An 11,006-nucleotide genomic window follows, 5' to 3' on the forward strand; every position below is an offset into this window, starting at 1 on the left:
AGGACTGGCCCAGCTTTGCCCAAAGCCATGGACTTTCTTTGCCAGAAGCCATCCTAACCCTAAATGCCTCCTCCGGCGTCCCAGAGAAGGTGAAAAGGTGGCAAAGGTTCCCTAGGAACTTTGCTGAAAATTGCAAGAATTTCCCAGTCTGAGCATCCCCAGTCAAGGAAAACTTGGAAATAAAGGATTAAAGGAAAAATCCTACCAAATTCCTTTTATAACACAAATGTTCTTGTTACTTAAACAAGGGAGATTAAAAACAGAGGAAAAAAAAACATCAATTTCATTTATGAATGTCAATGCAATCATTTTAAATAAAATACTAGCAAGGAGATTGCAGCAACATATCACAAAGATCATACCTTATGACCAAGTGGGATTATACTGGGGATGCAGGTCTGGTTCAATACTATGAAAATTATAAGCATCATTGACTACATCAATAACAAAACCAAGAAAAAGTATATAATTATCTCCCTGGAGATAGAAAAAGCAGCCGACAAAATACAATACCCATTCCTAAAAAAACACTAGAAAAAAATTAAAAGCAAAACAAAAAAGGCAAATGAGGTCCCAAACATTGTCTTGACATGCAGGTGAATTAGACTAGTCCTCCTGAACATCCTATTGGGTTTCAAGCCCCAGAATATGGGATTCTGAACCAGGGTGGCAGATGTCTCAAAAGAATTTGAAAGCTTAAATCATCTCCAAGAGCAAAGTTTTGTTATTTTATTATTTATTATTATTAATTTAAAAAAACGATAATGAGGTCAATTAAAGCAGGCTAAATTCCAAGAGAGGAAGATAAACAACAAAGAGCAAGGAGCAAGCAGGCAAATTTCCAGGGAAAACAATTAGAGGTGGAACTGGGGAGTACAGAACAAAGAACAGAGCAGGGTGAATGACGGCATGGGATTGGGGTTCTCACGATCAATGGGAAGTTTGGTAATAGGGGCTAACAACAACCCCCTTTCTTTTCTCAACAAACTAAAAAGTGCTCATTGTTAGAGGCCAGCTTCGAGATAGCAGCCCATATCTTTGGCCATGAAAGGATCCAAATCATTTCCAATTGATCAGTGATGAACAGAACCAGCTACACCCAGTTTAAGAACACTGGGAAATGAGTGTGGATCACAACATAGCATCTCCACTCTTTCTGTTGATGTTTGCTTGCAGTTTTGTTTTTCTTCCCAGGTTATTTTTACCTTCTTTCTAAATCCCATTTTTCTTGTGCAACAAAAGAACTGTATAAATATGTACACGTAGATTGTATTTAACATATACTTTCACATGTTTAATATATGTGGGACTGCCTGCCATCTAGGGGAGGGGGTGGGGGGAAGGAGGGGAAAAGTTGGAACAGAAGTGTTTGCAAGGGTCAATGTTGAAAAATTACATATAAAAAATGCATATGTTTTGTCAATAAAAAGCTATAATAAAAAGAGAGAGAGAGAGAGAGAGAGAGAGAGAGAGAGAGAGAGAGAGAGAGAGAGAGAGAGAGAGAGAGAGATAGCAGCCCAGACTCTTGGACGACGAACCAGACATCCTTGAAGAGCAGCTTAGTGGAACAAAAATATGAGTTCCAACTCCTTTTTTCCACAAACGTTCTCCAAGGTTGTGCCCCATCAATTACATTCCTAATGCTGAGTCCACATTCATATACCATCACGTATTCAGCCATTCCCCAAGTTATAGTTCCTCGCCACTACAAAAAGAGATGCCACAAACATATTTGCACAGATGGGTCCTTTCCCCTTTTTTATGATCTCTTTGGGATACGAGATCCAGAAGAGACCCTGCTGGATCAAAGGGTGTGAACAGTCTGACAACTACCCTGTGACTCTTAAACGAGATATTCTCAAATAGTATTTTGTTTGATATTATTCGACTTGTAAATATGTTGTCATCTGCGGAATTGTAAGATAAACATGTCCCTCACCAGCTGATAAGGTGTGTCAGCCTGAGTGAATTTCCTTGGCCGTCTGGATGTTGTGCTGGCTTATTTTGGCAAAAGTTAGTAAGGACACTGAACATTTTGCCACCCCCAAGTAGAATGGAAATTCTTGGAGTAGGGATCGCTTCTGCTTTGGCTTCAAGAATGGTAGCAGCCAGAAATGTGCCTCTGGGCCGCCTTCCCACCCCATCCCCATTCTCAGGTGTGTCTGGGAAACTCCCTGGGGTCTGGAGCTCCCCACTTCTGTCTCTTGCATTCAGGCAACCTGGATGCTGCTTTTTCTAGGATCGCCTATCAGGTGTCGAGTATGGAGTTACAAAGAAAGGTAAAAGGTTCAGGGAGTTTGAACGGGGTACAGTGGCCGTCTGCGACCGTGAATCGGAGAGACGAGACATTCCTAGGAAGCTAGCGTGGTGTTGACTCGCAGGAACGCGCGGGCCCCCGCCGGCCTCACCTGGCCGTGGCCAAGCTCTCTCCCCGTCCCTAGCCCGCGGGGGCTCTACCTAGCCAAACCATGCGCACGGACAGCGCAGCACCTCCCGAACCGACAGCCCGGAGATCGTCCCAAGGTCGGTGGCCAACTAGGGTCCGCAGCTCCAGAAGTGGGAGCGGACCCGCCCTCCGTATCCTCTGTTCCTAGGAACAGGAGAGGGAGGGGCTAACGGATGCTTTCCTGGCACTCGGAGCTCTCTCATTGGCCGGCGAGGTTTCTGGAAGGAAGACCCGAAGTGGGCAAGAAGACGGAACGGGTGTTCCCGGCCTGCCCATTGGCCCACGATACCACTCGCCGTGCAGACTGCCAGGCGGGCGAAATAGGTCCAGGCAGCCCTGAGGTGAAGGGAGGCGGCGGACTGAGGAGCCCAGGCCAGTTTTTTTCTGTTCCCAGCAGATTCTTTGGTCCACAGCAGGCGTCTGTCAGGTCCCGGGGCGGGACAGACAGCAGCCTAGGCATCGTATTGGCCGAAAGGACGTTTAATTCGCGTAACCACGCCTCCGGAGCTCGAGGATAGGCGGCCTTGGAGTTTCTCCTCGGGGCTGGAGAAGGGAGAGGCAGGGGGCCGGGGGGCGGGGCTCGGAGCCTACGAACTCAGGCACCGGCCCCGCCCTCAGCCTCGGCCCCGCCCTCGACCCCCGGCCCGGCCCCGGCCCGGCCCCGGTCCCGGTGCGCTGCTTCTGCCTTCTCCCCACCCCGGGCAGCGGCCTTGACGCCCCAGGGTGAGTCCTGGACCCCGAGGCCCGGGCGAGGGGGGAGCGGTGATGACGGCGGTCGGACCGGGGCCGGGCTGGGAGTGGCCTTTCTTGGCCCCATTACCTCCGGCGGATCCGGGGGGTCAGTGGAAGGCAGGCAGACAGGCAGGCCGGAGGAACGGCCAAGCGCTCACAGGACTGTTCTGCCCAAACCCAGGGCTGCGGAGATGGAGGCCCGAGGAGGTGTTGGCGGCGGCTCCGCTCCAGCCCCGGAAGCCTCCGGCGACCCAGCGAGGCCCTTCAGGGTTGCCAGTGCTCAGGAGCCCGAGGGAGCCCCGAGCAGCCCGGAGGCTTGTGGGCCCCCCGGAGCTGATGAGGAGCTTCCGGGGGCCCTGGCAGGGCCCGAGAAAGAGGCCCCCACTCACCTAGGTGAGCTCAGCTTAGACCCCACAGAGGGGGCACGTGGGGCTTCGGTGCCACCCCCAGTGACTTAGACCAGGCCCGTTGTTCATGCCAGTCTGGGATTAGAGCAGACCCAGAAAGGCTGGGGGTGGGGGGGAGCGGGGGAAGCGATTAACTGGTGGCCTTGCATAATAGCCTGGCCAGTCCTTGGGAAACTTACAGGAGGCCTTCTGTTCCAGGTGTGCATGAGCTTTCAGGCCAGACCTCCTTGGAGAAAAAGGATAATAAAGGAAGCAAGGACGCAGGAAGGGCAGGTAAAATGCCTGGCACTGGTGACAGCAGCCAAAGAGGGGAACTGGCGGCTCCTGGACCTCGAGATGAGGAGGATGTGACGGCTGAGGGTTGGAGAAGCAGGCGAAAGCATGTGTTCGTGCTGAGTGAGGCTGGGAAGCCCATCTATTCCCGCTATGGCAATGAGGAGGCCCTGTCTGCCACCATGGGTGTGATGATGGCCCTAGTCTCATTCATCCAAAGTGGGGACAATGCCATCCGTTCTATCTACTCAGGTACCACCTTATCCTGTTTCCTCCAACACAGTTTTACATGCACATATATACACACATACACATATATATACACACACTCACCCATATCTCCCCACACCCATACACCCTCATATACACACACCCCCTACATCCCCATATACACATACCCCTATACACACACACACCCATACACTCCTACATACATATCCCACTATACACACATACACATACCCCCATATACACACAAACATACCCATACACCCCTTATACATACATATGCATATCCATACACTCCCATATACACACACAAACACACATCCATACACCCCATTTACATCCCCATAAACACTCCCACACCCATACACCCCCAATACACACACACACACACACACACACACACACACACACACACACACACCTGTTGCCCTCCCCTTTCTTCCTAGCAAATCTGGGAGAGGCCCAAAGTAGTTCCATCCAGGGTCATGAAGTCATGGCTCTCGCCCTTTCCTTCTGAAGCTGGAAAGACATCCTAGACCATTTAGGCCAAACCCTTCATTTGACAGCTGAAAAGGGCCCCGAGTGTGACACAAGTAGTCAGCATCTGAATTGGGGACCAGTTTGAAGCCAAGTACACCAACCCACAATCCAGGGCATTTTGGTTTTTTTGAATCAAACCAGGCTGTCTCCTAAAGCCACTCTGAATTCCATTTCCATAAGAAACTCAGCTTAGAGCAGAATCTAAATTCCCAAGTACAGTGGGAACTTCCAACTCAGAAAATCGCATAGCAGACCCAGAACGAGACTTAAAGATCACCTCCGTTTTCCTGAGGAGGCGGCAGGCCCAGTGAGAAGAATGAACTTGCCCGAGCTCACGCAGTGAGTCACTGACAGAGTCGGTACAGGCTAAACTTGCTTGGGGAGAGAATGAAGGGACTTGCCTATTTGCCCTGGCGGGGGCCCCGATCTCCTCAGTTTTTTCATTTCTTTTCCTTCCTCCATGACAGATGATCGAACATTGGTCTTCTTGCAGCAAGGTCCTCTGGTGCTGGTCGCGGTGTCCAGGACCCCCCAGTCGGCAGCACAGCTCCGTTGTGAACTCCTAGGAGTGCACGCCCAGATTGTGAGCGTGCTCACGCGGGCTGGCGTGGCTCGAGTGTTTGAGCGCCAGAGGAGCTATGACTTGCGCAGGCTCCTGGCTGGCTCCGAACGGATCCTCGACAGCCTGCTAGACGGGGCCGAACGGGAGCCGGGCTTCCTGCTGGGCGCCGTGCGTTGCCTGCCCCTGCCGGCGCCATTCCGGGACAGCCTGGGTGCCCTCCTGCAGCGGGCCACGGCACCCAGCCTAGCCTTCTCCATCTTGGCTGCTGGCCGCCACCTGGTCACGGCGGCACAAGAGAGGGCTGTCCTGGAAGACTGCCGCCTTGACCCGGCGGATCTCCACCTGCTCCTGAACTTGGTGGGAGCATCTTCGGCCTTCCGGGCCGGGGAGGTCTGGGCTCCCGTCTGCCTGCCTCGCTTCAACCCCGATGGCTTTTTTTACGCTTATGTCAGTTACCTAGGTGACAACACTGACTACGCTATCTGCCTCGTGCTCCTCTCAACTGACCGGGAGGCCTTCCATGCCCTGGCGGGCTGCAAGCGGATAGTTGAAGAGGGTCTGCAGGCCCTGGGTGCCTCCCGGGTTCTTGCCAGCGGGGGGGTGGGGCTGCCCTCCTATGGGGTCAGTGCAGTCGGCACCCCTGACCTACGGCACTTCCTCTACAAGCCTTTTGACGTCCCTGACAACTATCGACAGCTGCCGCAGTTCACCAGGTGACTGTGGGTCATCGCTTCTGGGAGGATTTCCGGAGGGAGGGAAGGAGGGGGTTGTGGAGAGGGGTGGAGAAGGGAAGGGAAGAGGAGAGGAGTTGGAGAAAAGAGAAGAAGGATCCCTTTTGACAGATCGTTCTGACCCCCATCCCCCACCAGCCCAGAGATGGAGGGCCCGTATGCCAGCGAGTGTGAACGCCAGAGGCTCTTCGACCTCTACTATCACCTGCACGGGCGTCTGCATTCCCCGTCGAGGCCCCTTCGGCTCATCTATCACGTGGCTGAGAAGGAGACCCTGCTTGCTTGGGTGAGCTGGGTTCCTGCTGTGGTTCAGAGCAAGTCTGAGACAGAGACCCCTAAGAAGGAGAAGGTTTCCCTACTCTGGGATTTTCTGGGGTTCGCAACATTCAAGTTAAGCAAACGCCAAACTCCGACGATATGTATTGGAGGCTCTTTGCACAGATTCGAGGCCGGCTCCAAAGGAAGCGACAGGGGGAGAGAGGGTTGAGAGCCTGCCCTTCGAGGGAAGCCACCACACCGTTACGGGCCTAAGCTGCTCAGGGCACTGGGGAGGGTTAGCCAGCGATCTAGAAGCAGGGGACTCAGAATTGGAAGAGTATTTAGTAATAACAATGCCACACCTTCGCCTTCTGAGTCATGTTTTAAAGTAAAATTGAGAGTCCCCAAACTTTCTGTTCACCAGAGTGCTCCACTCCTGGCCCAGGGAAAGCTCAGACATCCAGAATAGCTGCTGTTACAGAGGGGCAGGGCCTTAGCCAAGGCTCACTAGCTAGAGCGAGTGGGAAGAGCCCGTGCCACTCCGTGATCTGAGCTAGAGGTTCATCCAAGGGAAGGGCAGCTCTCTATGGAGTCAGGTGAACGGAGCTCCGTAGAGAGACAAGAGTTCTGCTTCTTGGCAGCAATCTGGAGCTGGAAGAGACCCGAGAGGTCACTGAATCCAACCTTATTTCATGGAGGAGGAAACTGGGGGCCCCGGGTCAAGGCTCACACAGCTCCAAAGGGCCTGCAGCTGGGATAGGAACGCAGGGCAGCTTTTAACTGCAGCTTTTGGTTCCGGGGGGCCAGGCAGGGCAGCCAGGCCCCCTGGAGTTGGAGAGCACCCTTCTGAGTTCTCATTTTTCCTCGCAGGTGACACCAAAATTTGAACTTTATGCCTGCTTTAACCCACTGGTGACAAAATCAGGTGCCATCCATGCTGTTACCAAGCTTCTGCGTTGGGTGAAGAGGGAGGAAGACCGACTCTTCATCCGATACCCTCCAAAGTACTCAACTGCCCCTGGCCCAGCCCGCCACGGGCCCAACAGGACTGATTCTGCCCTGGAGAACGGCCTTTGAGATTCTGCTAAAGTCCATGTCCCTCTTTGGAGGGAGACTTATCCCTTACTGTTCCTCCCTAAAGGCCAAGCAGGAAGCTGTGAGGGCCCATCTCTGTGTCCATAAGAGTCATTGGGGGGGGTGCTTTTTTCCATGTGTTGGTGACTTTCAGTGTGTGTTGGGGAGGTGGGGAGGCAGATCTGTGTGGAAGGATCAAGCCTTTGTGGGTTGCTCTGAGGTCGTGGCTCTGGGAGTAGCTAGGAGAGTCCTTTTGTCCGGCTATGCTGGGCTTTCCCGGGGAAGGGGGGGGGGCCCTCATCCATTGGCACCTCTCCCTTTTGACCGTCCCAAGCTGCAGTTTATGTGTGAGTCACTGAGAGGCGTCATCTGTCCCTCTCCTTGGGCTCAGCCAGAAATAGCTTCCGAGTTCTGAACAGTTCCTCCTGGCCCCTCACTGGGCCCTGCCCAACCTGTCGTCCCCCTTTTTTCACCCCACCTCCACCTGCCTGGCCTTTGACAAGGGGCACTCTTTTGCCACCTTAAGGCTCTGACTTAAATGAGAGCAGAAATAAAAGATTTTTTAAAAAGATCCCCTTTCCTTGACTCTGTCCCAGCCTCTTTCCTGATCCCTACATTGGAGTGAGAGATACTACATAAACTTTCACCTGCTGGGAAGGCTCAGGGCAGCCCTACTCCAGCTACCTCCAGGCCTCCCCCTTTCTCGTCCCCCATTTTAGCGGGGAAGGATCGACAGTAGCCGTGGTACTTCGATGGACCTGGGGGATGCCAGACGTAGGACTTGCAATCCGACAAAGGAAAGGAAATACAAAGCAGCTGGATTGGGTGCTAAGCTCATAGTTGCCATGGACCCAAGTGACCTGCAGAGGTTTTGGGCCAAGGCCCTCTCCCAGCTTCTTTCCTCTTGGTCATACTCTTCAGTCCCGGTCCCACCCCCAGATTCAGGTACAGTTCCCTCCGGTCTCTTAATGACCTTGACAAACCTTGGGTTGGAGGGGAGCCGGTTAGGACTCAGGAAGTTTAGGATTTGCAGTCAGAACATGTGGCTGTGAACCCCGGCCTTCTTATTCAAGCCCCATGGAGATACTCTGGGGTTTGGGCTGAGCCCATAAAAGATACCAATGTAGCTCACTGAGCACTTTATCAAAAGGAGCCCTATTACAGGAAGCTGGTGGGTTATTCAAGCACCACCTCCACCGGGGGTGAGGCGGATTTCTTCTGCCAAGAGCCTTTGGGATATTTATAACAGCACTTGGGAGCCACACAAAGCGATCGACAGAATGAGTTCAAGCAGCTGGAGGTGGCTGCCACCCACTGTTGCCTTGGCAGGGCCAGACTCAATGATTTTAGGGGCCCTACTGGGCTGGATGTTCCTCAGCCCTGATGTATATTAACACCCTGAGTTCATTCACCCCTTACCCCCCTGTCCCGCTGGGATTTCTCAGGGAGTCTTGCCTTCAGACTCTTCTCCAAGGCCTTCCCAATGAGTCACCTTTGCACCCAAAGCTTCCTCCATTGCTCTAGGGGCCATTTCTGGCCCAGGCGCATTTCAAATGCCACCAAGGTCATACCTGTGACTGCTCCTGCCTCTGGGAAGGTGGAAGGGAAGATGTTGAACATGAATCCTGAATGTATCTCCATTCACAGAAAATTGGAGCTCATTTTTCAGGGGTTAGCTTCTCCCCCACTTCATACTCTCTCCATCCCAATGATTCGGAGCCCCCAGCCACAGACTTCCATTCTCCCTTCCCAACAGTCTTTACTCATCTTCACTTCTGAAGCCTCCCCCACTCCATGCCCCATGTCAACTCTGCCCACCTAGTCCAATGTGTACCATAAGGAACATCTGAACCTTTCTGACTCCAACTTCTGGCTGCCCTCTGTGCAGATTGGTTGCACTTCTTGACCTCCCTGGTCAAGTCTGGGGAGGCAGAATGGCCATTGCTGCTTCCGGGCTTGAGCTCTCTAGCACCTTCCTTCACGATCGGTTTAAATTGGTCAGCTAATCTCCATCTTCTCTACCATTACCTAGAACTGTTCCCTGCTTTTGCAAACAGTCTTCATCGACAAGGTCAGGCCCGATTCATACCCTCCTTTCTCAACTCCCACCCTTGTCCTTGTTGTTTGTCCAACTCTCCATGACCCCAATTGGGGCCTTTCTTGGCAAAGATCCTCTAGTGGTTGGTCATTTCCTTGTCCAGCTCATTTGACAGATGAGGAAAATGAGGCAAGAAGGGCTAAGGGACTTGCCCAGAGTCAGGACATTTCTGACGGCAGGGTATGGATCTCCGGTCTTCCTGACCAGGAGTGGCGCTCTATCCATTTTGCCATCTGGCTACCCTACCCTCGTACTAGAGAAAGTCTATTCTAGCCCCTCAAACACTACCAGAATTCCATCTATATAAATGCCCGTTAAAAACATCATCTCATTAGATCCCCACCACAACCCTGAGAGGCCTATCCTTTTACAATTGAGGAAACTGAGGCAGAAGTTAAGGCCGAGACCAAGCTAAGAAGTATCTGAGACCGGATGTGAATCTGGAACTCGGCTTTAGGTCCCGCATTGTACCCTGTGCTGACTAACTGCCTGCGGCTTCCACACCCCCAGGGCCAGAATTTTCTACTTACCTGCGGTCTTTGGTCTTCGGTGCCCCAACATTCGGAAGGGCCCTGCTCTCCTCTAGGCCTTCTGCTGCAGCGCGGCCACCTACTCTAGGGCGAGGAGGAGGGGCGCAGCTTGGTCCCTTCTCCAAGCATAAAAGTTTAAATACTTGGAGATTTGGGGGGGGCAGAGAGGGCTGAGGAGGGAAGGGGTGGTGGAGGGGGTGGCGGGGAAATGAGGGAGAAAGGGGTGAGACGGCATGGCGAGGTAAGACGAGGTGCGCATGCGTATCCATGGCTGGACGCTTGGAACTTCTTTCCTGGGCGGAAGGTGCAGCATCTTCCGGGGTGCAGCACTGTGCAGGGTGCAGTAAGACCACTTCACTCTGTGCATGCGCTCTCAGTAGGAAAAAGAGCGGGAAAGGGGGCTGCTCGCAACACTCGTGACCGGGAGCAGCAGGCTGAAGGGTGAGAGAGGGAGGGAGCAGAGCCGGGCTTCCAGTAAGGCGGGAACGGGGTTTGGAGAACCCCCAAATGCTTTCCTCTCTGGGAGCTTTGGCTTGCGCAGCGCCCCACGCTTTATAGCTTCAGGATGCCACCCACCCAGCCCATCCACACCCCAAAGGGCTGTACGTCCAGAGCTCAGGAGCCTGGGATGAGGGGCTGTCGGGAGCAGGGGCCACCCTAGGGGCCACGGGGCAGCACGGTCGGGAGCAGGGGCAGCGGCCGCATGGCGAGGTGCAGGGATGGGACAAGGGACGGTAGCGGAACCCAGAGTGGGGAGGTATGGCCGAGACGGGGCTGCGGGGTGTGTGCCTGAGAGCACGGGCGGTGGCCACATGGTCCGGAGCAGGCCCCGAGGGAGGAGGCGGCCTGAGGGCTGCGGCGTGTGCCTGAGAGCACGGGCGGTGGCCACGTGGCCCAGAGCAGGCCCCGAGGGGGAAGGTGGCCTGGCCAGGACCGTAGCAGAGCCCAGAGCAGGGGCGGCATGGCGGAGAGAGGGCTGCGGGGCGTGTGCCTGGGAGTACGGTGGTGGCCACATGGCCCGGAGCAGGCCCCGAGGGGGAAGGCGGCCTGGCTGGGAACAGGGGTGGCTGCCGGATAGGATGAGGGTCGGAAGCAGAGCCCAGAGTGGGGCGGCATAGCCGAGAGAG

General features: G+C 54.0%; 1 protein-coding gene across 2 annotated transcripts; it reads left to right on the forward strand.

Annotated features, from left to right (window-relative positions):
- Positions 1 to 2,949: 2,949 nt before the first annotated feature.
- MON1B (MON1 homolog B, secretory trafficking associated) lies at positions 2,950 to 7,822 on the forward strand. Of its 2 annotated transcripts, XM_051968106.1 has the most exons (6): positions 2,950 to 3,169; positions 3,360 to 3,571; positions 3,784 to 4,110; positions 5,094 to 5,901; positions 6,058 to 6,205; positions 7,048 to 7,822. In XM_051968106.1, the coding sequence occupies exons 2-6, from the start codon at positions 3,370 to 3,372 to the stop codon at positions 7,252 to 7,254; spliced, it is 1,692 nt and encodes a 563-aa protein (XP_051824066.1). In that variant the 5' UTR covers positions 2,950 to 3,169; positions 3,360 to 3,369; the 3' UTR covers positions 7,255 to 7,822. The 2 variants fall into 2 exon arrangements, with proteins under 2 accessions (XP_051824066.1, XP_051824065.1); XM_051968105.1 differs by having other exon boundaries at positions 3,018 to 3,571; positions 3,784 to 3,858.
- The last annotated feature ends 3,184 nt before the right edge of the window (positions 7,823 to 11,006 follow it).

The sequence above is a fragment of the Antechinus flavipes genome, chromosome X (genome assembly GCF_016432865.1).
Source record: "Antechinus flavipes isolate AdamAnt ecotype Samford, QLD, Australia chromosome X, AdamAnt_v2, whole genome shotgun sequence".
NCBI lineage: Eukaryota > Metazoa > Chordata > Mammalia > Dasyuromorphia > Dasyuridae > Antechinus > Antechinus flavipes.

What these genes read in the sequence shown, in the direction of transcription:
- MON1B (XM_051968106.1), top strand. Translation starts at nt 3,370, where the DNA reads ATGGAGGCCCGAGGAGGTGTTGGCGGCGGCTCCGCTCCAGCCCCGGAA. An exon ending in CAGCTGCCGCAGTTCACCAG is followed by an intron (nt 5,902 to 6,057) that starts GTGACTGTGGGT and finishes ATCCCCCACCAG; the next exon opens with CCCAGAGATGGAGGGCCCGT. An exon ending in AGGAGACCCTGCTTGCTTGG is followed by an intron (nt 6,206 to 7,047) that starts GTGAGCTGGGTT and finishes TTTTCCTCGCAG; the next exon opens with GTGACACCAAAATTTGAACT.